This window comes from Rhipicephalus sanguineus, chromosome 1 (assembly GCF_013339695.2).
Source record: "Rhipicephalus sanguineus isolate Rsan-2018 chromosome 1, BIME_Rsan_1.4, whole genome shotgun sequence".
Taxonomy (NCBI): domain Eukaryota; kingdom Metazoa; phylum Arthropoda; class Arachnida; order Ixodida; family Ixodidae; genus Rhipicephalus; species Rhipicephalus sanguineus.
This window is the reverse complement of record NC_051176.1, coordinates 15,898,525-15,925,322: the sequence shown is the minus strand read 5'-3', so window position 1 is coordinate 15,925,322 and position 26,798 is coordinate 15,898,525. Positions and strand designations below refer to the sequence as shown.

At 50.5% G+C, this 26,798-nt stretch overlaps 1 protein-coding gene across 1 annotated transcript in view; it reads left to right on the top strand.

The window, feature by feature from the left end:
* The window catches only part of LOC119389632 (roquin-1), a 264,759-nt gene that overhangs the window by 220,738 nt on the left and 17,223 nt on the right, over positions 1-26,798 (top strand). The window contains exon 15 of the mRNA XM_049412057.1: positions 134-285. Coding sequence (XP_049268014.1) covers positions 134-285 — 152 coding nt within the window. The remainder of the gene's footprint in view (positions 1-133; positions 286-26,798) is intronic.

Genomic DNA, 26,798 nt, shown 5'->3' with positions numbered 1-26,798 from the left:
TCTAATACCGCATGTTTATGGCACTGAAAGTGACCTCCTACATGAGACATTGATTATACACGTGCCAGAAAATGGGACGCCTGTTACTGGTCATCAGCCAGACTGTGTGCTGTTGCGACTTCTCCCACGACAGGTTTTGCCCTCCTCCCGACTGACCTGGCCTGTGGAGCTTTGGCCGATCCTCCCCCACCACTGCTGTTCCCTTTCAAGGGGACACCCCCTTTCACCCCCCCTACGGGAGCCCTGCTGGCCGCTCCGCCGGCACTTGTCACACCCCCGACAAAGGTAGGCAGCTGCTGACACAATGTCGTGGACCTTTCTCCAAATCGCAGCACTGACCCCTTAAAGGCCAACTCCGGCGATTTTTTGAGGTCGATGGATCTCAATGAAATTCGCTGGGTACGTTCCTTTGAACGTTTCCGTCATTTATGCCAAATTACAGGCTTGAGACATGCGAAGATTGTTTACAAATGAATTTTAAAAATTGTCTGCAAACGCCCTCCTGGCTTCCCACAATTATTGGCAACATTGCGTCTGTGACGTCAGTATTGGGAAGGCGGCGGAAGTGACGCAGCCGAGGGCACCGCTAACTTCGGCGCTTCGGCTGCTACAGCGAGCGTCTGCTGTGCACAAGGCGACAGACAGCGTTGGTTTGGCCGGCGCTTTGCTGGTCGTCCTGGCTTTCACAGTTTTCATACTCCGCGCCGGCGTGACCGGCATGCCTTGCACGACTTCCGGTTCGTTCGTAACAACGTCTACGTCATACGTAGACAGCACACTCGGTTGGGTTTCGGTTTCGGTGTTGCGCATTTTTGCTTATTTAAAATTATTCTCCAATTTGCCGAGTATTTCTGCTATCGGGCCCGTGACAGGAGCGTCTCAGGAACATAAAAGCATCATTACTTTGACATGGCCAAAAAATCGCCGGAGTTGGCCTTTAACCCTCGTGGAGTGGCACTAGGCATTGTGCTAGAATGAAGAGTCCGGCAGCCCACTTCTCGCTGCGACACCTGGAACATCCACGTCTCTTTTTTTTCTCTCCGTAGATTTCGTTGCAGTGACGTTGTTCAATCAAAATGAACGTTTTCTGCTACAGATTCAATGTTGGATTGGTTGCACTTGCTCAGCTTGATGATGATGATTGCAATCCCTGAATGACATTTGTGGATGTGGAATGAGTGAAATCGCATTCAGAAGTGTATTTAGCAGACCTAAATCTGGGATAGAGTTCGGCAACAAATTTTGAGTGGTAGCTAATAAATTCTGCCCATGTAATAGCCTTTGGCAGTTTTCATGGGCAAAAGAGCTGCCATTGGCAGTTTTCAGACAAGAGATATCCCCTGCGTTGTGTGCATGCACCTTATGGGTGGACACTACTCTTAAATATTTTTTTTTAATTCTTGATTTTGATAAAACTTGCCGAGTTTATCTATATTTGTGTGCTTATTTCTAATATGCAGTTATTTTTCTAGTATAACGTGCAGCTTTTCAAATGTAAATTGCTTCATGTGCCTTTTGGGGAGCTATAAAATAATAATAATATCTGGGGTTTAACGTCCCAAAACCACACTATGATTATGAGAGACGCCGTAGTGGAGGGCTCCGGAAATTTTGACCACCTGGAGTTCTTTAACGTGCACCTAAAGCTAAGTACACGGGCCTCAAACATTTTCGCCTCCATCGAAAATGCAGCCGCCGCGGCCGGGATTCGGTCCCGCGACCTTCGGGTCAGCAGCCGAGTGCTATAACCACTAGACCACCGTGGCGGGGCTTTTGGGGAGCTATGTTTTTTCTAAACTGAGAGAGTTACAAAGTAAACCTGCGTATTGCAACAACCTGGAATTCGAACTCTATGCAGTACATCAAGAATTGATTTCCTACACCCATTTGAACGAAAGTCGTGGTACATCAAACGTTTGAGTGAGTCACTGTCAAGCTGGGATCTCTCGCATATATTCGACATAGTGTAACTCTGGTTGCGATGGGTTTAGAACATCTATTTCTGCTGTACTGCAAACAGAACGGACATGCTTTTATAAAGAAAGCGTGGTGCAGGATCTCAAATGTAAAGTAAGATGACGATTACAACCTACGAAAAAATGACAGCTCTGCCCTTGGAACTGCAGCATGCCTGCCCTTTGCCTGTGAAAGGCAGTCATGCTGGGTGGTTCCCACTCGAACCGTAGATACCTTTCTTTGGCTAATGTAAATGCTATGTATATTAAGAGCTAAAGGTTCGTTGTTACTACCTAAGAAATTGTTTGGCTGAGCATCGATGTCAGAATTCCTGACACAATGTACTGAATGTTAGAGGTTCTGTCCTAAGACCAGTGACACAAACGTGAGTCTGTATCTAAAAGTCGAGTATCTGAAACACACGAGAAGTGCTTGACGCCACAAAAATGAGTAAGTGCTATTGCACGGAGCACTTTGTCATGAACTGCCCCACGATCGCGGACGAGTGTGGGGGCCGAGGCACCCGCGTTTAGGAAGGGCGACTCAACAGCATGATGGTGGTCACAGCTCCTGACCGACAGCTGCGCTCGTCAGTGTTTATTGTGGTCTCATGACCAGTGTTGCCCGCCGAACCTAGCAGTTGAATGAAGCTATGCTAGAAAGGGTGCTACATGCTCTTAACACCCCTTTGCTGAACACCCCTTACACCCCTTACCCCCCAGTTGCTGAACACACAAAAAAAAAGCAAAACACAAGTTTCAGCCAGGTCGACGGTGGCTTAACCATGCGAATGGTGCCCTTCGATGTTGAGCACTCCGCTTGGGTACAGGTGTTAGTGGGCTGGGTGTGGCAGTGCCAGGTGCTGCCTGAGCCATACTCGTTCTATCCTGAGGGTCTGCAGTGGCTGGCAGTGATGGTAATGAACTTGGAATTGGTCCAACGGGTGGTGCAAAACTGGCGACGCCTGTCACCTGCGAGGTGGTGGGCGTCTCGTTGGCAGCAACTGGTGTTGCCGTTGATCTTGACGGTGCAGGCTGGCTTCCACGGCGAGCCCTCACCCATTCAGCATGCTTGTGGCACGTGGTTCCATCCTGCATACGTATGAGCAGTGGCCTTGTGGCTGTAGGACTGCTGCACCAACTCCTCCCCTCAGTATACTGCCTTCACCACCTGGGACAGGACTGGGTCCCGGGATGTCGTCCAAGTACACCGCCACGTGCCTCATGACCCTGAAGAGGTTGTCCATCTCCCTCTGAAAGATAGCTGGTGCCGAGGCCACGCCAAACGGTAAATGTATGTACTGGAAGAGTCCCATAGTTGTCGATATCGTGACTTACTTCCGTGAGGCCTCCTGGAGCACCAGCTGCTGGTAAGCGTCCCTGAGGTCAAGCTCTGTGAACTTCTGTCCACCGGACAATGCTGACCAGAGATCGTCGATCCGAGGCAGTGGGTACTTTCGACGGTAGCGATGGGGTTGATGGTAACCTTGAAATCCCCCGCAGATCCTGACACTACTGTCTCGCTTGGGAACTGGAAGGATGGGAATGGCCCACTCAAAAGTCTTGACTGGCACCAGGATGCCCTCTCGCTGTAACTGCTGCAGCTCCGGGGTGACCCCGTCCTTCAGGGCGAACGGCAGTGGACGGGGCTTGAAAAAATGAGGCCGGACTTCCTCACGTACATATATGCCAGCCGTCATGCCGGCAAATGTGTCCACCCCTGGCTGGAACATTGACTGCAAATCTGTTAGAAGGCTTGGGATGTCTTTCACGTTTTCAGGGCAGCTTCCTGGTATTCTGGTAGCCGAACACCCAGTGCATGACTCCAATTTTGGCCTAGCAGCGTCAGTGACAACTCCTTGTCAAATAAAGGGGAAGGTTTGCTTCCCTGTTGCCAAAACGGATGCTAACCTGGGCCTGACTCTGGAAGTGGGAAAGCTCTCAAGAGTAGCTATGCAGCATGACGCCTGAAGCCTTGACGGACACTCCGGGGAAGGTCCGTTTGAACAGTTTCCCGGCCATGACTGACACACTGGCCCCCGTTTCCAGTTCCATGGAAATGGGGCGCCCGCACACTTCGACGGTCGGCATGTACAGTGGTACCAACGACGGAACAAGGCTGGTGTGGCACATGTCGAATATCGGCGGGTTTCGGCCACGACGTAGAGCCTGGCCGCGGAGGAACCGGAGCCTGCTGTTGCACGTCCCCAACGCCTACCTTGGCCGCGGGCTTGTGTGGAACCTGGGCTTGATGCAGGCTGCTGCTGCTGCTGCTGTTCGCTGTTCGTCCTCCCCGCTCTGCATATGCGTGGAAGGTGCCCATATTTTCCGCACGTGAACCCTGCGAATGAGAGAACTGACACTGACGGTGATTGGGCTTCACCGCAGCGACTGCAGATACAGTCGAACCCGACTATATCGAACCCGTTTACATCGAATTATCCTGTATATCGAACAACTTCGGAACATGGTATAGTTACAGTGAGAATATATCGCGAAAATTATGGTTACATCGAGCAAGAATAGCAGCGACTCTCGATATATCGAACGTCAAGCGGGGCAAAAGTGCCCCCGGAAGTTGGCTTTCCCTTATAGCGGCGGGGAAACTGGCGCTTTTCCCCACCACTCACTCTAGAAGTGGTTTAACCCGGCGGCGCATGACCTTCTCTCCCTACTGTGACCGCGCTGCGTCAGTCGAGCCGCCGTCACCCCCCTGCAAAAAATGATCCTGACCCGCCCGCAGCACTTGCTGAGACAGCCAATCAAGGCCTCTTGTACTCTCGTCGCGTGAGCGCGCGGGTCGTGCGAGTTATCTCCTTGCATTTCTCGTTCGTTGTGCTTCGCACCATGCGCCTGTGCCGCGATGGCTAGCATGAAGCGGCAGAATTTGCCTTTCGCCGTAAAGCTCGAAATTAAAAATCGAGTCAAACATGGTGAGAAGTCGGACGTCGCGGCAGCGTGCAAGATTTAGAGGAGCACTCTCAGCACGATCTTGAAGAATAAGGCGGAGATTAGGGATAAAGCGGACAAAAGACCCGGTGCCCGTGGCGCCCGACGCGTACGCACGGCTATGTATGAAGACGTCGAGGCAACCGTGTACAAGTGGTTCGTCGACGTTCGGTTGCACAACCTCCCTGTGTCCGGCCCATGGTCGAACAAAAAGCTAGGACATGGCTTTTCTCCTTGGCAGGGAGGATTTTCAAGGTGGCTCCGGTTGGCTACAGCAGTTCAAAGAAGGCGTGAGAAACGACGATCCTTTGCCCACATCCTCAGAGGTGATTGGTGCTCTTGCACTAGTCCGGCGCTTCTGCGCGAATGTGGAGGGTTGCCTGCTCCGACTCTTTAGGCCATGTCGAGAAATGCGTGCTGTCGCAGGCAGCGAAGTTGCTCAAACAGAAAAAAATGGAAGACTATTTCAAGTGCAACTAAGCTAGCTTTGTCAATAAAGTGCTTTTATGAATGGTGTGTGAATTTATGATGTCAAATTCTTTAGCAGGCTTATATCGAATTATGCCCTATATCGAACTGACAGGCGTTTTTTTGCGAGTTTGATATATCCGGGTTTGACTGTACCGCCTCTTGTCGCCATCTTGTTTACCGCCGCTTCCGTTGACACAGTTGACGCCGCACGTGCAATTTCGCTGGCATCCTTTGTAACCGTGTCCATTGCCAGCGCTGCTTTCACGACCTCGTCCAGCGAGGGTTCGGCAAATTCCTGGAGTCATATCTGCATGGTGGGGTTGTTTATGCCGCAGACGAAATGGTCCCGGAGCAAGGAGCCCGGCTGGTTCCCGTAGGCCCAGCTACTCACTAACCCTCGTAGTGCAGCGACGAACTGCCCGAGGCTCTCTCCTTCCCGGCGGCTCCGGTTGTTGAAGCGGAACCGCTCCATTAGCGTGGACGATGCCGGGCTGAAATGCGAGTGCAGCGTGGTGAGCAGCTCGCTCAGCGTCTTGGTATGCGGTGTGGCCGGCTTAGGAGGTCGAGCAGGAGACTAAAGGCTTGGGTTCTGCAGCTAGCCAGAAAAATGTCACGCTGTTTCTCCTCGAGTGTGTCGTTTGCCTGGAAAAACATGTGAACTTGCTCCTCCTTGCTCCACCAGGCAGACCCACCTCCCTCGAACAGCTCGAGCCTTTTGTATAGCGGCATGGCGTCGGGAACGGGGGCAGTGTTTTGCCGCTGTTGATGACGTGGGTTGATCCGTTGGCTGTACTCGTCGCCAATGTCACGATCTGCCCCGGGATCGCGGGAGACGGTGGGGGCCGAGGCACCCGCATTTAGGAAGGATGACCCAGCAGCATGACGGCGTCACAGGTCCTGACTGAGAGCTGCACTCGTCGGTGTTTATTGTGGTCTCGGGACCACTGTTGCCCACCGAACCTGGCGGTTGAACGAAGCTACGCTAGAAAGGGCGCCACACGTTCATAACACAATTACGCAAATTGTCTGTGGGTGAGACAGCGATGGCTGTGGGCGGAGCTGACATTTTTTCTTGTTTGTAATCGAGTGTACAGTAAAAGCTCGTTAATTCGGATTTCTAGGGACGGTTACATTAAATTACGGTTACATCGAGCAAGAATGGCAGCGACTCTCGATATATCGAACGTCAAGCGGGGCAAAAGTGCCCCCGGAAGTTGGCTTTTCCTTATAGCGGCGGGGAAACTGGCGCTTTTCCCCACCACTCACTCTAGAAGTGGTTTAACCCGGCGGCGCATGACCTTCTCTCCCTACTGTGACCGCGCTGCGTCAGTCGAGCCGCCGTCACCCCCCTGCAAAAAATGATCCTGACCCGCCCGCAGCACTTGCTGAGACAGCCAATCAAGGCCTCTTGTACTCTCGTCGCGTGAGCGCGCGGGTCGTGCGAGTTATCTCCCTGCATTTCTCGTTCGTTGTGCTTCGCACCATGCGCCTGTGCCGCGATGGCTAGCATGAAGCGGCAGAATTTGCCTTTCGCCGTAAAGCTCGAAATTAAAAATCGAGTCGAACATGGTGAGAAGTCGGACGTCGCGGCAGCGTGCAAGATTTAGAGGAGCACTCTCAGCACGATCTTGAAGAATAAGGCGGAGATTAGGGATAAAGCGGACAAAAGACCCGGTGCCCGTGGCGCCCGACGCGTACGCACGGCTATGTATGAAGACGTCGAGGCAGCCGTGTACAAGTGGTTCGTCGACGTTCGGTTGCACAACCTCCCTGTGTCCGGCCCCATGGTCGAACAAAAAGCATAGGACATGGCTTTTCTCCTTGGCAGGGAGGATTTTCAAGGTGGCTCCGGTTGGCTACAGCAGTTCAAAGAAAGGCGTGAGAAACGACGATCCTTTGCCCACATCCTCAGAGGTGATTGGTGCTCTTGCACTAGTCCGGCGCTTCTGCGCGAATGTGGAGGGTTGCCTGCTCCGACTCTTTAGGCCATGTCGAGAAATGCGTGCTGTCGCAGGCAGCGAAGTTGCTCAAACAGAAAAAAATGGAAGACTATTTCAAGTGCAACTAAGCTAGCTTTGTCAATAAAGTGCTTTTATGAATGGTGTGTGAATTTATGATGTCAAATTCTTTAGCAGGCTTATATCGAATTATGCCCTATATCGAACTGACAGGCGTTTTTTTGCGAGTTTGATATATCCGGGTTTGACTGTACCTCTCTTGTCGCCATCTTGTTTACCGCCGCTTCCGTTGACACAGTTGACGCCGCACGTGCAATTTCGCTGGCATCCTTTGTAACCGTGTCCATTGCCAGCGCTGCTTTCACGACCTCGTCCAGCGAGGGTTCGGCAAATTCCTGGAGTCATATCTGCATGGTGGGGTTGTTTATGCCGCAGACGAAATGGTCCCGGAGCAAGGAGCCCGGCTGGTTCCCGTAGGCCCAGCTACTCACTAACCCTCGTAGTGCAGCGACGAACTGCCCGAGGCTCTCTCCTTCCCGGCGGCTCCGGTTGTTGAAGCGGAACCGCTCCATTAGCGTGGACGATGCCGGGCTGAAATGCGAGTGCAGCGTGGTGAGCAGCTCGCTCAGCGTCTTGGTATGCGGTGTGGCCGGCTTTAGGAGGTCGAGCAGGAGACTAAAGGCTTGGGTTCTGCAGCTAGCCAGAAAAATGTCACGCTGTTTCTCCTCGAGTGTGTCGTTTGCCTGGAAAAACATGTGAACTTGCTCCTCCTTGCTCCACCAGGCAGACCCACCTCCCTCGAACAGCTCGAGCCTTTTGTATAGCGGCATGGCGTCGGGAACGGGGGCAGTGTTTTGCCGCTGTTGATGACGTGGGTTGATCCGTTGGCTGTACTTGTCGCCAATGTCACGATCTGCCCCGGGATCGCGGGAGACGGTGGGGGCCGAGGCACCCGCATTTAGGAAGGATGACCCAGCAGCATGACGGCGTCACAGGTCCTGACTGAGAGCTGCACTCGTCGGTGTTTATTGTGGTCTCGGGACCACTGTTGCCCACCGAACCTGGCGGTTGAACGAAGCTACGCTAGAAAGGGCGCCACACGTTCATAACACAATTACGCAAATTGTCTGTGGGTGAGACAGCGATGGCTGTGGGCGGAGCTGACATTTTTTCTTGTTTGTAATCGAGTGTACAGTAAAAGCTCGTTAATTCGGATTTCTAGGGACGGTTACATTAAATTACGGTTACATCGAGCAAGAATGGCAGCGACTCTCGATATATCGAACGTCAAGCGGGGCAAAAGTGCCCCCGGAAGTTGGCTTTCCCTTATAGCGGCGGGGAAACTGGCGCTTTTCCCCACCACTCACTCTAGAAGTGGTTTAACCCGGCGGCGCATGACCTTCTCTCCCTACTGTGACCGCGCTGCGTCAGTCGAGCCGCCGTCACCCCCCTGCAAAAAATGATCCTGACCCGCCCGCAGCACTTGCTGAGACAGCCAATCAAGGCCTCTTGTACTCTCATCGCGTGAGCGCGCGGGTTGTGCGAGTTATCTCCCTGCATTTCGCGTTCGTTGTGCTTCGCACCATGCGCCTGTGCCGCGATGGCTAGCATGAAGCGGCAGAATTTGCCTTTCGCCGTAAAGCTCGAAATTAAAAATCGAGTCGAACATGGTGAGAAGTCGGACGTCACGGCAGCGTGCAAGATTTAGAGGAGCACTCTCAGCACGATCTTGAAGAATAAGGCGGAGATTAGGGATAAAGCGGACAAAAGACCCGGTGCCCGTGGCGCCCGACGCGTACGCACGGCTATGTATGAAGACGTCGAGGCAGCCATTTACAAGTGGTACACGGCTGCCTCGACAATCTCCTCGGAAAAAATGTCCGAATTAACCGAATGTCCGAATTATCGAATGGTCGAAATAAACACAATAAATGCAAGAGTTTTTTCAGCATACCATTACTTTACATGGTAATCGCGGATGCGTCTCTGTTTTCGAGCAGAAATTCGCGCGGACACAATTTTTCTGAGCCCTTCAAGGTGCTCAGCAGCTCGCATGCTGTCTGCAGTGCCAAAACAAAATTCTTTAAGGACGACGAGGGCCTCCGCGGCTTCCTTCACAGTACGAGGGGTCCTGTGTGGCTCATAGTGTGGCTGCTGCTCTTCAGGCTCTTCGTTCTCGGATTCGTTGCCATGCATCACTTCCTTGACGATTTGCTCATCAGTCGGAGAGCCGGCAGTGGCAACGCCATCAATGCCGATATAATCGTCGAGTGTCACTGCATCAGGCATAACACTTCCGAAATCCTGCCCGTCATCGGCACCGTCGTTCGGCGACACTTCGGCCACTACGGCATCGCTGGAGTCGGGTACAACAAAGCCACTGTGCCTGAAACAGTTGGCAATGGCGTGCGCAGGCGTGCTCTGCCACACATACGCGAAGAATGCTAACTGCGCTCAGGAGACTCACGTCGTATTGTTTGCCGACGTCAGGGCACAGGAGCTACTTCTTGCCGGGAGAGCCCATTTTTCAGGGCACGCAAAATTTCTACTTTGGTGGTGAAGTCCTTGGCCTCGTACTTGGGCCGCTTCGCCGGCGTTGCCATCGGCGGAGAGTGCGTTCACACGAGAAGTCAGCACAAAAGCACCAGCAACGATCAAGCTAAAGGAGCCGTACTGAATTGTTCCTCGATAAAACGACGTTCAACGATGCAGCACACCAACGGGAACAAAGCAACAAAAATGACACCGCGCCAAACCCACACGCCCCACACGCTATCACGCGCGAAGAAAAGGCGTTCAACCAGTCTCAAGTCAAGCCAAGCCGATAATTGATGTCCACGGTGATGCTGCGTTTGAGCTTCACTTTTGTTCCGAATGGTTCTCTTTTCGTTTTCGAGCCTCGCCAGCGGTCCGAAAGTCGCCGAATTATCCGATTTGTGGTCAAATCTGTCCGAAATAACGAGCGCCCAGTCTCGTAGAGTGATGCATATATTTACAGGGACCAGATGCCGTGTCCGAATTAACCGATTTTCCGAGTTAACGAGAGTCGAATTAACGAGCTTTTACTGTAATTACTTGCTGTAATGAAGAACTGCAACATAGGGGGGCCGTTATACTGAAGCTATCTTGTTTATCTGTTAGCCAAAGTCACTTTAAACCATACCTGGCCACATCTTCGATGGAGGCGAAAATGCCCAAGGCCCGCGTACTTGAATTACGGTGCACGATAAAGAACCCGAGGTGGTCAAAATTTCCGGAACCCTCCACTATAGCGTCTCTCATAATGACGTCATGGTTACAATTATTATTAATTTAAAACCATTGTGACGAAGAACAACACCAGGGTTCAGACGCGCAAAGAAGAGAGAGATGAGGTTCAGATTAGAACAGCTTGCCCAACGAATAGGTGTTCTCGCTTATTACAATGGCACAGTGACAAATTGTTGGGGAACCCTGATGTGGTGGACCTCAAGGTCCGCCGGCTACCAGACTGTCGTTTAGAAGAATAGGCGGCATGTCCGAACGAACACTTTTAATGGAACATGAAGAAAAAGAAAAGATGGCTTCGTGCCCTCGAGCAAGCGTTAGCTTGTGAGGAGCAGTCACGATGATGATAAAAAGTTCGTCTGCTAGGTTGGTGAAGACGAAGTTACAACATCTTCCTGCGCCCAGCAGATGGCGTTACTCGTCTAAGAATGGTTATAGCAGCTGAAGAGGGCGGTTGACTATGGCTCCGCCCGGCAGACGAATGGAAGAGGAGCAGACCTTTTACACAAATTTGTCTGCCCTTGTCGACATGAACTTAACCTGGGTCATCATATGAACAGGCCTTTCTTGAAGGCACGTCAGGTTGTCGACGAGGTGTCCTTAGTCTGAGATGTATCCGGTAGCATTCAGTCTCTTGAAGTTCACTCAAAAGCCCTTGTGATGAAGTCGGCTCTCTTGTCAGCTTTCTCTTGCATCTCATTAAGCACGAGGTAAATCATACAGCATTCATACGAGAACTGAACCACTCCGTGTCAATTATTCATTTCAATGGTGTTTTCATGCTGACAGCATGAGTCAATGGCGTGGCGGCACATTCTGGAACTTCTGCTCGCATGTCTTGACCAGAGTCTTCTGGCCACCTTGAAGAATCGCCGATCCATTTTGATTCCTGCCACCGCGGTCCTCTCTGCTGTAGCTTCTCTGCTGATATGTCTCTTGTCTGTAAGTCTCTCGGATTTTCTTTGCCTCGGTAGAAGCGCCGCACAAAGGCTCCGTTGGCTTGTGGATTTTCGCCACCCGGTTCCCGACGGTCTTTCTTGTTCAATGCTCGATGTGTCCTCAGTTTGTTGTCCAATACAGTTTCTTCATCAGCTCCACCAAGTAAACCTTCTGGATACCAATTATCTGTGAGAGCGTCAGAAGCACAGTCGTCTTCTACGCATGTCGGAAGTACAATGACTGTAGAACAGTGAGTTCTGTTGCTTGGCAAAGAAATTGGCCCTTGTACAGTCCATCCTAGTTTAGTCTGCACAGCCTTTAGATCTTTCCATCTGTTGCACACGCTCCTCATGTCACCGGTCACAAAACGCCAGTAGTAGTCGGACCCCACGAGCAAGGAAATAGAGTTTTCGTTTTCTCCTTTTAGACAAAGGGGTCGCGTATCCAATCCAGTTTCCTCCATCTTCTTTGTAACTTCTTCGCCTGGAATTGGAATGTGCTCATTACAGATGTCCTCTACTTCTAAAGCGTCGATTACAATCGGTTCCTTCGTGGCTTCTTTGAAAATGCTGACACGGACTTTTCTCATTGTTTTCTGCGTCTTGTGACCTCCGAAAACTCCAACTGCCACCGTTTCTTCTTGCAACAGCTGGCAGCCAAGTTGGCGAGATGCTTCGATAGTGATGAAGCTCCGTTGGCTCCCTCCGTCGAAGAGTACCCTGTAGTACCTTGAAGACATCGTGCCTGCTATCTTGGCTGTCAAGGACTGTAATAATATAACAGGGCTCGCTTGTTCTGAGAGGAGGTTGACTGCTTTTGCAGAAGCCTCGTTTGCTTTCTTCCGGAAGTCCGGGTCACACATGGATGTTACGTGTCGTCGAGAGCATCTGTCGCATTTTTGTCTTCCCCTGCAGTCTCTTGCCATGTGACCTTGCTTGAGACAACGAAAGCATCGCCCGGCCTTGGCGAGAATCTGCTTCTTGACCGCCAAATTTGTTTCGTCGTCGCAGACTTCGGCACGATGCTTCGTCGACTTACAAAATAGACATGTATCAGGCTTCCCCAGCACACATTGCAGAGACGTTGCTGACGACACAGTACGATGCCCAACTCGTCGTGGCATCCCTCCAGTTGGTTTACGGATTTCAGGCCTTCCTGGGGACGCACACGCCTCCAGAGTTTCTCTGCAATGAAGCTGATGTTCGAGGAAGTCCAGAAGATCTTGCAGCTCTTTCTCGATTTCGGTCGTCCTGTCCTGTGGGTCCCTTTGCGCTTGCATCATTGATACCGCAGTTGTCGTCGGCTTGTGAAGTTCATAATACTTGAGCATCAAGTCGGATGGTATGACTCGCAAGAGAATCTCCCGTAGCATGGAGCAGTATGTATTGGGGCTTGTTCCAAGTGCTTTGAGACTCCTTACATGTACTTGTACTTCGTCGTAGAGGTCTCGAAGTTCGGTGGTGCTAGAAGATGACAAGACTGGCCTGAGATCTAAGAGGCTTCGGAGATGTTCCTGAATGATAATCCTATCGTCCCCGAAGTGTTTCTTGAGGATATCTATTGTGTCTTCATAGCACTCTCCCGTTGCCTGGAGTCTGGATATGGCTGCAGCGGCAGTTCCAGTGACAAGCGTGCTCAAGTAGTTGAATTTCTTGGCAGCGCTGAGGTCGTCGTTGTTGTGCACTGCCGTCGAGAACTGCATCCAAAATCGATGCCATTTTCGTTGGTTGCCGTCAAATTTCTGGAGCTCTAGTTGCGGCAGTCTCGACCGGAAACTGACGGAAGCTTGACTCGTCGTCGTCAAAGCTTGGCTCGTCGTTGGGCGCGAGGCTTGAGACGCCCGGTTGTCCAGAATCGCAAAGCGAAGCTTTGCCGTCAATGTTACAATCTTGTCCCCATAATTGCTCGTGTCTATCATCTCTGTCTCGATCAGCTCGTCAGGCGTCTCGTCTATTAGGCTTTCATCTATCTTCGTTATCTGTGCGTAGATCGCGTTGATTCGGTCAATTGAAACGCTGACCTGTGATGATGACAACTCTTGTTCTCGTAGGAGTCCTTCCGCTTCTTGGACGATGCCATCCAGTTGCGAGCGCAGGCACTTGCGTCGTCGGAGTAGCCGTTCCATGAGTCAGATGGCAGCCGGGAACTCTTCGCCAAAGGCTCAGGGGTCGCAACGCGACACCTTGAATCGATGAGGCGTCGTTCAGAAGATCCCGCTGGGTTTCGGCACCATGTGGTGGAGCTCAAGGTCCGCCAGTTGCCAGACTGTCGTTTAGAAGAATAGACGGCACGTCCGAACGAACACTTTTAATGGAACACGAAGAAAAAGAAAAGATGGCTTCGTGCCCTCGAGCGAGCGGCAGCTCGTGAGGAGCAATCGCGATGATGATAAAAAGTTCGTCTGCTAGGTTGGTGAAGACGAAGTTACAACACCTGACTTTGAGGCAGGAGCAGCATGCTGTCATTGGTGTTGGCTAACTGGGTCCCTCCGGCTAAGGAAGACCATCCACGCTGTCTTGGTGATGGAGTCATGAACCCGACCGCTGCTTCAGATGCCCCTCAAACCATTCGTGGACAGCGTCGAAGCCTTCTTCGTGGTTCCAAGGCACGAACCTGATGAGCGCCATGCAACCAGCTCACGCCAAGAATGCGCACGGGCTCCTGTATTGTGGGAATGCTGTTCACACTTCGCATGGCCTGCATTCTGTTCCCAGTGTCGCGTGGCTAGTGCCGCAGGGCCACGGACACGCAGAGACCGACGCGTACACGCTGCTGGCTCGGACGAAAGTGGAACCCCCACACTTTATTGGGCACGAACATATATGATGCACTCATGCAAGTAACAGGGGGCACCACGCTCCAGTGGTGGCCTAATCAAAGGGCTGAATTGTGGCGACCTCTACATCTCCCCCCTTGAGAAAGTTCGAAGGTCCGATGGGAGGATGGAGGATGCCAAACACATCACAATGTCACAAGTTTAAACGGCGCGGCGTAACAACGCGCCGGCCATAACGGGTTCGTGTAACACCATTACTACGGTAACACATCCAGTTCTATCTTGCCCAGAAGTGAAACGAGAGGCAGGTGGTCGGTCTTGATGTCGAAGGTGATGCCATGGACAAGCTCGTCGAACCTTTGGCCCATGTCGTTGCCAAAACTTCTTTTTCGGTCTGGCTGTAACGCTGTTCGGTACCCGTCATTGACCTCGAAGCGAATGCGACTGGGCGACGCTCTCCCAAGGGTTGAGTCTGCAGCAATACTGCGCCGAGTTCGAAAGAGCTTGCATCTGCAGACAATGTCGTGGCATACGACGGGTGGTGCTTGGCCATGCACCTACCTGTCTGACGTCAAGAGTTCTTTGACGTTCTTGAATGCTGCCTCTTGCTCATGCTGCCACACCCAACTCGCAGATTTGTTCAGCAAGGCTCTGATGGGTGCTGTGACGTCCGAGATGTGTGGCAGGAATGTGGCGAGATGATTCACCATTCCAAGCAGTCGTCTAACACCGGCGACGTCTGTGGGAGCTTCCATAGCTTTGACCACTTCAACCTTGCTTGGATCTGGCCTGATACCTGAGCTGAGATGACAACTCCGAGGAAGGAGACCTCAGATACCCCAAAACGACACTTGTCCTCGTTCAATGTGCTGCCTGCTTTTGCAAGGCGAGATAGCACCTGGCTCAGTCTGGCGTCATGCTCCTGGTGGGTGCGTCCAAAAACCAGACTATCATCTATCTTGTTGGTGACCCCTTCTTGGCCCTCCAGGATTCTTGCCATCTGTTTCTGGAAGTACTCGGGGAGCGGAGGTGGATGCCAAAGGGGAGCCGGCAAAAGCAGTATTGGCCATATGGGGTGATGAATGTCGTCAGCTCTTGGGAATCTGCAGAAAGCTTCACCTGGTGGAAGCTTGCGGTTGCATCCAGCCTTGAAAAAACTGTTGCGTCACCGAGGAGGCCAAGGACTTGCTCAACCGTTGGCAAAATGTGGCTGGCAAAATGTGGCGTTCGCGGAGGACGACTTTGTTGAGTCAAGTCGACGCATAGCCGGTAGGAACCATCGTCTTTCCTAACGACGATGAGACCGGAGCACCATGGAGTTGGCTTGTCGATCCTGCGGATCACCCCCGCGCTTTCCAATTTGTCCAGTTCGCGGCGGACGACCTCGAGCAGCGGGATGGGGATCCTGCGGGGGACGCTCAACGAGAAGGGCACGGCATCAAGTTTCAGCCGAATAACGTACTCATCCTTGAGAGTGCCCAATCCTTTGAAGAGCTCAGCGTGCAGCGTTGCTTTTGGAGTCTTGAGTTCGTCAAGAAATTTCACAACTTTCTGGGCTTGGAGTGCTGGCAGTCCTAGAAGAGGCACAGTGAGGGACTAGATTACATATAGGCACTGGCAGCTTGTTTGCCTGTGCCACCGAAGTCGTGCCAGATACGAGCCTAGCACGCGAAGTGGCTGTCCTCCAGGGCCGGTGACCAGACTGTCGACTCGGTCGAGCTTGGCAGGCAGGGTAGGGAAGTCGCTGGGTACAGCAGTTACTTCAGCGCCGGAGTCGACTTTGAACTGTGCTGTGCAGTTGTCAACGGTCACGTTGACGAACTTTGCCGTGGCGGGCGTGCCGGCGGCATGCAGGTGAACGGAGCCGAGCTTGTTCTGCTGGTGCGTCCGCGAGCGGCATACTTCGGCGAAGTGGCCTTTCTTTTCGCAGAAGTTGCAGGCAGAGCGTCGAGCAGGGCAGTCCGAACATCGGTGAGGAGTGTGGCCGCAGAATTCACATGTGGACGGCTCGCAAGAGCGCTCGGCTGGCGGCTGTGACGTAGTAGGCTTAGCTCCGGAACGACGACGAGAGGCGAACTTGTTGGTTTTCGTGGCGTCGAGGTTGAGCATGCGTGCTCGGTGCGGTTCTGGGTCAACTCCTTCTCTTTGTTGGCGTCTTCAAACTAACGGGCCTGTGTCCATGCCTCCTTGAGCGTCAGCTTTGTGTTTGGGCACAGCTGATCCGAGAGGCGAGAGCCACGGAGGCTGACGACGAACCGGTCACGTACGAGCCTTTCCTCGACAGCAGCTTCACCGTCCTGCACAGTTCGGCGTAGTACGGGTCAACGCTTTCACCGGGTAGCTGAACATGCCTCTGGAACCGCGACGACTCGTAGAGCTCGTTGGCCGGGTGCACGAAGGGCTCAGTGAAGCGGGCGGCAACAACTTGGTACGAGGCGAGCGACTGGGCGTCGAGCGAGAACGTCTCGAGAAGTGGACGCTCCTCTGGGCCAGTGCCTTCTCTATTTTTCTGTGCCTGGGCGAAGGAGCGGAGCGCAATGGGAACCGACCGTCGGCGTTAGTGCGGCGTTTAGCCACCGGGCGCCGCCACCGTAGTAGACCTGCCGTCGCGTCGTCGCTCGCGGAAACGAATGCCGTGGCTGCATTCGAATCTGCTATATGGTTCAGTTTTCGGCTGTTTAAAGTATAATGAAAACTTGTAAGCTGGAATCATGAAGCACTTGTCGTTCTGGGCAACCAGCCCATTTCGAAGGCGCGTGTCTTTCGCGGCTATTTGATCGACACGCTCGCGCGTCTGCTAGACTGATACCAGAAAGCGCATGCCAGTGATGCGCGGAAAATTGTTTTGTGACCGTTACGTTCACTTGACTGAGAGTCGGTTTTTGACTGTCTGAAAGTCGACTTTCGAAAGCAGCATTTGCCAAGAGCTAATACTGAAAGTTTGGGCGCTTAAAGTTCCCCGATGCGTGCTACCATCTACTGGTGTAGCAAACTGTATGCAAGCCTGGAGTTCATGCGCTAAATAGCATGAAATGTCATTAGAGTGCTTCCAGGGATATACGCGATCGCCCGCTCCCTTCGCAAAGCTTTTGAGAATTACATTTATTGCCACCGGGAGAAAGTAACAGCTGGTGCCAGAAAAAGAGGAACTATGCCAAGTGATTCCACCATTTCAGAGCTTAAACCAGTTGAATCGTGGTGGTACGAAAAACAAACAAAATTCAGCTGCATATGCCGCGCGCTTCCTGCAGCGCTGGCCGATGTGTGTGAACCGACGCTGTCGTTCAAGTATAAAGTCGTAGTGCCGACTCTCAACTTGAGCCAATGTGAAAGGCGTGAAAAATGGCGCGGCCTGTTGTCAGTTGCTTGAGCTCGTCTTTGTACTTGTCGACGAGTTGTTGTAGCCTCAGTATCTGTCTCCTCAAGTATCTTTCTTTTCTCTTCCATTTGCCCTTTTCGGTAGTGAGCAAAGTATTGAGGCCAGATTAATGGCTGTCGACCTGGACGCTTTTTTCGCATGGGGCAGCCTGCACAGCCTTGTGCACTCATTTATTGTGACACTGTACATAATGGTTGTCGGTTGTTTCGCCGGTAGTGAATTTGGTGTTCATGGGCTCCGATTCTTCAGCTTCGGGATCTAATGTCAGCGCTGCATGTACATGGCTGTGATCGCGAGGCAGCGTTGCTACTGGTACTACATGATTTGGTTGACTGTTAGGACGCAACATGGTGACGTTTAGGGATACTTGCCATGCTTGGTTCAGTTGTTACCTTGGGCTGCACACGTGAAGGGTAGTCTGCAAAGAGTGACGCTACTGCATCCTTCATAAGCCGCCGCTTATATTCTATGAAATCTTCGCGTCGTAAACGACGGCTGCATATTCTAGTGTAGTTTGAAGATGTATTAGGAGACCAATTATCCCGCCTAATTACTGCAAGCCACCTCTACCAAACACCAGCGGCAGCTGGAATTTCGTGGAACGACAGCTGAACAGTGTATTAAGGTGAAAGCCTTAGATGCCTCATCAAACGCGAAAATTGACCGTTGGCGGCGTCAGCACGAGTGATGCAAAAAAATAATTACGTGATGACGTCATAATATGACGTCACAGATAATAAAATTTTGTGACATCATCGTGACATCACATCACGTGACGTTGTCATATTACATCTTCGCTTGGTCAAAATAGGCCGATCACGGAGGCAGTGCATGCCTCCGCTGATGTGCACAAAGCTTGCACTGCCTCCGATCCTTGAGGCTGTAAGAAAACCACGTTAGGCGCAGAAATATCTCGAAGGGAGGCAGGAAATGTTCAATAAATTGACTAGAAGAAAAAGAAGATGGCTTTCGTCTTTCAGTCGTCTTAGATGAATGCATAAGGGACCCTGTGAGATTTTTTTTCTTTATCAATAAAGGGAAATAAAAGAAAGAATCGTGATCAATTTCTTTCAGTTCCATTTGCAGAGTAGAACACAACAGTATGACATACTAAGGCATTGGGGCGGTTGCAATAGCCTGAAATAGAAAATAAAATGGGAATACTATCAAACTTTAGTGCAAAAATCGAACCGGCTGCACGGCCTGACAGACTGCCTGCGGAATACGTACAGCGGGAATGGAAAGACACGCGAACATGCGGCATCTGCATTCTTTGCTGTTTCGCATTTATTTTCAAGTGGTTATAGCCTAGATGGTTCATGAAACGACGAAGTCATACATGACACAATAAAAGACCATCTAGCATCTTGTTATTGTCACCACGGTTAGAGCTTGATGAAAACAGCGCGCCGCTATGTTCGCGTTTCTTTCCATCCCCCTGTACCTGTGAAAGCCTGCAATAAGCACAAGTGCAATTAAACTCGGATGCAAACACGAATTCGTGAGCTTCGTGATACGCGCAGCCGTTCAGCGCCAGCCTCCCGTAGTATATTTGCACAGCGCCACCACGCGGCAGCGGCGAGCGTTCGCCCAGGCACTGAAAAATAGAGGAGGCGCTGTCTGGGCCCATGCAGTACAGTGGCGAGTGTACCTGCACGACGCTTTTGTCAGTCCTGAAACCGCCGCGAAGTCTTCGTAGCGGCTGAGCCATGTCGACCATGTTGCCGGGTTCACGAAGTTGAACGGTGCCGGTGGCTGAAGGTTGACGCCGTACTGTTTCGGCGGCTCGCCGGTCTCGAGGGCCATCGTGCTGCCGTTCCGTCGTGGTAAGGCCTAGGGCTGGGGGGGCGTTATTGCTTTGCTCCGGACTTCCTGTCACGCGATGTCACCCCACTTCTGACACCATGTCGCGTGGCTAGTGCCGCAGGGGCACGGACACGCAGAGACCGACGCGTACACACTGCTGGCTCGGACGAAAGTGGAATCTCCATGCTTTATTGGGCACGAACATATATGATGCACTCATGCAAGTAACAGGGGGCACCACACTCCAGTGGCGGCCTAATCAAGGGGCTGAATTGTGGCGACCTCTACACCCAGTACCATGGCTGCTGGATGAAAAAGCGCACGGTACAGCCTGCCGCGTTGGGTGGCTTTCTATGGGAGAGCGTGTGTTGGCCCTAGTTGCAGTTGCGGCCGCTGCTGCACGACGGGGCGGGGACAGGGAAACAGGTGCCAGAGGCGCTCCATTGGGATAGCAGCCGCAGCAAATTAGTTGGTAGTTGTCACAACAGTGATCCCACTCAGTTGTTCTAAGCGATTTTTTTCTATCTCATCTATCGCAGTAATGACATGTCATGCATTCAGTTCAGTCCGTTTGCGTAATCTGGTTAACACTTTCGTGACCTCGGAAAAATCTGTTGTTTTTGGCTAGTCCAGGAAATATTTTTTTCCTGCCACAGAAAATAATTGATGCTAACATGTAGGGCATCAAATGATAGAGGAAGAATTGGTCTTTCCAACAGTATTAATTCCAAACAACGGATTTAGTTCGAATATAATAAAAAAATTATCAAACAAAGAAAAATGCATCAAAAAGAAAAAAAGGTGCATAAAAACATCAATGCTACTCTGCAAAGGGTAAACATTAAAAACAATCGAAATATACATTTCGAACGCAAAGCCCTCGTAGAGTAATAGTGGAAATATAAGCTCTGTAAGTACAAAGGTTATTTACATAAATACAAGAATATAGGCACTAGTGCCTATCATGTCACCGCGCGATGCAGTTTCTCGGCGCGGTGAAACAAAGGCTGGCTGCACATGTTTCGGCAAAATTTTTTGTCATGTTCAACTTTCCAGCATAATTTGCAGTTTGGGTATTTTTCAATCTTCCTGTCTATTCACTGAAATGAACAGTGTAGCCTGTTCCAAACCTGCAAAAATCCATAATTGTACCCTCATTTGACCATACCGACTTTCAGATTTCACCATTTTTTCATCTACTGAAAGGTTCCGACGGGGTTAAAAAATAGCGTAGAAGAATCGTTCATGTGTTGCAATAGAGAAGACACGTGGTGAAGCTTCTCGTGGGATGCGACGGTCGTCTTCTTCGGATCAGAGACACTCAAGAAGCCTTGAACCTTGTCCATGGCATCACTGATGGTGGACGAAGGCCTGGAAATATGTGTCGTTGACACCAACACTAATGCAAGCGCGGGACTTCAACGATTACCATGTACACATGGAGTGCGGCGAACTTGCTCATTTTCTCTTCAGTAACCTCCCTCCATTCATCCGTTCCTTTCACTGTATGTTGGCTTTTCGAAAGTATTCATCCACGCATACTTACCTGTGTGGTTGCATATCTCTTTGACCAGTGGCGTAAATCCATCAAAACAACAGGAGGGGTCCCGGACTTTGCATGGCAGCCATCTTGATTATGAGAAATGTGCATTTTATTTTACACAAAAATGAAAACCTTACAATAAAACAAAAAGAAAACACACAAATATTCATATATCGCGTTATTGCAATGCTCTTGACGATCTGCACTGCGCGACGAATGAGTCATACAACGTTCTGAACTAGTTTCTACAACACAGTTCCAAACAGCCGATGAGTATTCGATGAATCTACACACTGGATATGAAACAAACGTTAAAGGAACACTGACACCAAAATTGAAACCTCGAGATGTTTGTATTGTTTGATTGTCTGTATGCGTGCAAGGGTACTTCGGGCCGTTTATAACTGGCGGACGTTAGCTTTCAGTTATCTTAATTTGATTTTGAAGCAAGCGTGAATGCTCATCTGAGTTGACAGCACCTCGCGACATCTTCACTAGTATGGCGAAACATTGGTATTAATGAGAACTAACACATAGCAATGCCAAGGAAAGTATAGGGAGTGTTATTTGTAGTAATTAGAATATAAATGTGAAGAAAGTAAAGTGGACGAAAAGATAACTTGCCGCCGGCAGGGACCGAACCTGCGACCTTCGAATAACGCGTCCGATGCTCTACCACTTCGCTACGGCGGCGGTAATCTCCCCGTCCACTTTATAGGGTATATATGTGGATTGAAACTTCAGGAAACTTAGGAGTGTTAGGATTATTGGTCAGCTGCCTGCTCGTATATAGATCACGTGCTACGTGACGCCAAGAAGGCAGAAAAAAGAGTGTTCCACACTCGACCCCACACTATTCCCCCTCACCTCGTTCTCTCCGAAAGAGCATATGACAAAGAAAGTTAGAGGTGACCGAAGTCACTTTCATGTCCCTTTCATCAGGTGCATACACAAAATATTTTTACAGATATCAAGAACTCGTTGCGCAGCTTATGTTTGCATAATAAAATTAGAGCCCGGTGTACACATAAAGCCTTCTCCTTGCTTTCTCACCGCGGGAGCGGTTGATTGAAGGAGCCATGGGGCGACGCCCTTGGACGGTTCGCTCTGTGTTACATCACTTCCTGCTTGATGTCCGAATAAACACGAAGAGGGCATCATGCCATCATGGGATGTTTTGTGTCATTAATATACGGGAGATTCAAGTATGCGCTTTTTAATATTTTTTTTCTTAGCAAATACGCAACTCTGAGCCTTCGCATTGCGAGGGTGCATGGTTTCTAAAGCCCTAACCCCCCGTACGCGTTACAACGCGTCAGCTCGTGTCGTGTGGACTCGGCGCCGCGCCCTTTCCCTATGGAGTGAGAGGACGCGCGGCTACACGTAGCTGCGCGACCTCTCTTTCCATAGCAGTCGAGAAGGTGTTGAGAGGAGAGACGAGCTGATGAACGAAGGAATGAGAGAAACGAGCGAGGGCCTTTTTTGTATCATCAAAAACGTGTAACTCAGCTATTACAGCATCGTTTCGAAAAATTCTCACGGCTACGTGTTCGTTGATTGTAAACACTTTTGTTCATGAATAAACAGACTGTCCGAAAGTTAGCCACCAGCCTGGAGATCGTGCGTGGGGAAACTTTCGCCTGCTGGCATATTGCAGGAAAGCTGGGAAGTTGAACATTACAAAGTTTCGAGGTTCCTTCGCGTGATTCAAGAAGCGCGCTAGGAAAGCCATGTAGATGGTGCGTAGAAGAGTTTTGGGGTAGCTCGTCACTGGACTCAATGCCTTGATAACATGTCACTGCTGTGCGTGCGCTTCTATCAACTCCAAGGCGATGACGATTCATGCTAAAATGACTGGGCGTGCAAACATGGAAACAAGAGAGAAGTCAAGACACCACAAACTCCGCTTGCGGCTCTATAGTTCGTCTCTCTGTTATTATTCTAAGGTAATGAAGAGTTGGCCGAAGCGTCTAAATCGCTCTTCTGAATGGCATTAATTCCTTCGGTGCGTGATCCTGGAACCGGTGGATGAAACCACCAAACATTCCTTGCTTTTTAGCGAATTGTATGAATTAGGGTAGTCCTAATAATAGCTCCATTGAAGCTAGTTGCAACGTAGTTCACGAAACCATTGATTTAAAAGTTATCTAGCAGATTTCTGTTAGTTGTTTAACGTAACGTGGTAGTTATCCTCCTGTCTAATGACTGCAAGCCATTTTGGGCTTTCAAGGCGGCATTCAAGTAACTGTCACTTCCCCCTTTTTTAATCAGAATAAAAATCCTTGTATGTTGCACTAAGGGTACCCGACAAAACAAAATTATGATCAATGATCAATTACATAAAAGGCTCACCTCATCAGTGTTTTGGTGACATTGTCTTCCGAAGAAGGTCGCTTGGAGTTCGGCAGAAAGAACGAGCTCAGCGAACTCTGCCGCTTGCGCGGCATCTTCCCAGTCTAGTTGAAAGTCACAAGCACATTACGCCAAGAAGGTTGCGCGGCCGGTTGCAGTGCTGGCAGCACTTCTGTGGACGCGTGCAGGCTGAAACTGCCGAACGACTGACAAGTGATGTCGTATTTGTCGAATATTGGGAAGCAGCCCCCACTTCGAAGCAGCTTTAATTGGAAAACCCCGCGGCGAAAAGGAGGAAGAGGGGCAACCCGGGGGACGCATTTTCGGGGTTGCAACCAAGGAGGTTGAAGGCGACGATGAGTACGGGAAGAGCGGAGAACGTCCTTGACATTTGTCGTTTTACGACCCACGCGCCCACCCCGTGAAAGAACACTGAAAGCCACAGGGAGCGTCACCCAACACAGGGAAAGCGTTTTCTCCTTCTGTTCTTCAAGTTTGTTGCACGTGCGGGGTGCAGAGAAAATCTTTTGACTGTGCTTGTGTTTCTGTATTTCTATTTTCCTTTTCATTTTCCCTCTCTACGAGAGCACTGTAAATAGTGAACAAACAAAGCAGTCTTCGTGATGCGTTCAAACCAAGCGGACGTGTTGATTCTCTGTCGTCGTCCAACCTACTAAAGAAAGTTTTGCCCCCCTGCTTTTCCGCCACAAAGTGAAACCAGAGGACAGGCGTCTTCGTATGAACTACAGTGTACTAGAATTGGGCAGTGGGCTCACTGCCGTATCTCTGCGCCGCGCCTCCACGGCCCTCTCCGCGTCGATTGCTTGGGCGCCCGCCAGGGGTCTTGCCGCCAGTTTCTCCTGAAAACTTCTCTTGCGGGGTGTGAAGCGCGTCCTCTTGGTCGGGGTTACGCTGTAATTCCGGGGGGGGGGGGGGGGTATCAACAAACGCGGGGTTGGAGGCGGGGAGAGGGCCACCACAATGACACAACAAGAGATCACAAAAAAAAAACAACGGAGGGAGAAGGAGGTTGAGCATTTTATTCTTTTTTAAAGCTTACCCAAGTAGCAGAAGCTACTGTTTCCATTCGTGCATGCCCTGCAGCGCATGTTCCCGCCATTCATTCGCTTGAAGGACCTTTGTCGGCACCACGCGAGCAGCTTTGCTGCACTTATGTATGCTTGTTTTTCTGAAGGAGCGGCATCTGTGTCTATCCGTACACTGCAACTGTCTCAAAGGCGGCCCGCCGCTGCATCTGGACGGGAGGGAGGCGCTCTTTACAGTACGTGCAGAGAAATTTCTGGTGCAGCGTTTGACAACAAAAAACAGCTGGACGCAACGAAGCTAAGAGTGACCGCCAAAGTCAAGTGCGATAACAATAAAAGCAAGAAAATACGAGGGCGGTGACAGCAAAACCTTACTCGTGCTTTGGTAAAGCGGTCAGGGTACTTCTAAAAAATGATAAAGAATTCTGGCTGCTTGTTTCGCTCGAAGTCCTAAGCACAGAACTACTGCCAGATGAAACGGGCTGGATAGAGATCGATGTACAAAAAAAAAAGAGATTTAGGGGGGATGATTGAAGTAGCGGGGGATGCCCACGGGGATTGGGCTCCTTTGAGATGCTCCAGTTAGATCGACGGTTGTCATCGGCAGTTTATTGTTTTATCACGAGTGACCATGCATGCATTGTTAATCCATATTGTGATATGGCCAGCATTTGCGCATACATAGGCAGGGTTCCGTGTAAATAAAATTAGTTTGTCAGCACGTGACGCTGTCGAGTGTTATTTTGGTGGTGCAATTCTGCGGTGTAATAAAAATGTACGCACGTAATGTATTTTACTTGTTATGTACTCATAATACCTATGTATAGGTTGTTTTTTTTTTCATTGGACCCGCGCGTACCAATATATATAGCCTACGAGTCCAACCAGTTTTGGTAACCTTGTATGATCTATGTCTGCAAATAAAAAAATTTAAGATTACCGTGCGGATACATTTAATACAAAGCCAAGTGATTCCGCCGATTATTGATTCGCGAAAAAAAAAACAGCATTAAGTAGGTTAGTCGCAGAGACCAGCTCATGCGAAAGCAAATAAATAAAAAATGAGGCATTGTTTATATCCGGTATAGTGGGGCTCGAAAGGCGGGAGTGAAGTCGCTAGGATCGCTACAGTGGCGAAAGGGCATTGAAAATAGTATCGACCAGCAGTACAAAAAAAAAAAAAAAAAACTTGAACGCCCCACACGCAGGAGCATTCATATTCATCATAGCCTATTAAAATATCGCCCACCCTCTGTAAATCGGTCACAACGACAGCACTTTATTTCACAACTCACAGAAATTTGCATGAAAAGAAGTTTCGTGTGTTGCGCACCGTAACTCAGGCTTTTCTTGCGCGCAAAACAGCAACGCGAGCTAGCCGCGCCCTGCAACCCGCCGGAAACTTTCAGGTGACGTAGAGCTACTGCATATGCTACCTCTGACTCTAAGTGACTCTAAGGTGACGCTGCGAACACTCCTAGAACACTGTAGTTTGAACGATCGGGTGGATCGGGCCCGTCAAAAAGGCGCGCGCAGCCAGGGGCTCCGGAAGTATACATATGGGGGCGACGGAATGAACAGGGGTACTGAAAAATGCGTGCAGTTTCAGTTGGGTGTGAAAAGATGACTCATTTGTGGCGATATTTGCAAGCAAAGGCCGAATATCTCTTACTCAATTTCTCTCGCCCCATACTCGGTGCTGAAGAAATGTCTTCACGAATCTCGTTGCTCTCAGCGAGTTAGAAGGCGCAATGATACGTCACCACGTGGATAAACGGCCGCTGCATGGCAGCGGCTTTCGTGATTGGTGCTATAGATGTGGTTGCAGACTTTGAACATCGCAGGGAAGATGTCGTAAAAATATCGTAAGTTGTTGAATTGTGCTTATTTCTTTCGTTGTATCTGAGAGCTGGAACTCTGGGGCGATTTTGAATGGCACATGTGAAAACAAACTTCAAGCAAGCCAAGATGGAAGATGTTCGAATGCAAAATCTCAGGGGGGGACCATTGCATAGGGGGTCCCCCCCAGTCTAAACACAGGGGGGGTCAGGACCCCCCTGACCCCCCCGGGATTTACGCCACTGTCTTTGACGACTTCTGCGGTGAAAAACAACACGAAGACGCCACCACGCAGCACAACGGAGCGTTGGGTCAAAGTCCACTCCGCGCCATCTTCGCGGAGAGAACTGCACTCTTTCTGCAGCCAGCGCCAAATGCTCCCGCCTGAATGAAGTTAACACCTTGCAGATAAGAGCTGTTATTTTTAGTACGCACCAGATACGTTTACATCGACGCGCGGCAGCGATAAAATGACTCGAGGAGAAGACGAAACTTACTGGCGGATAGCTGCTGATGTT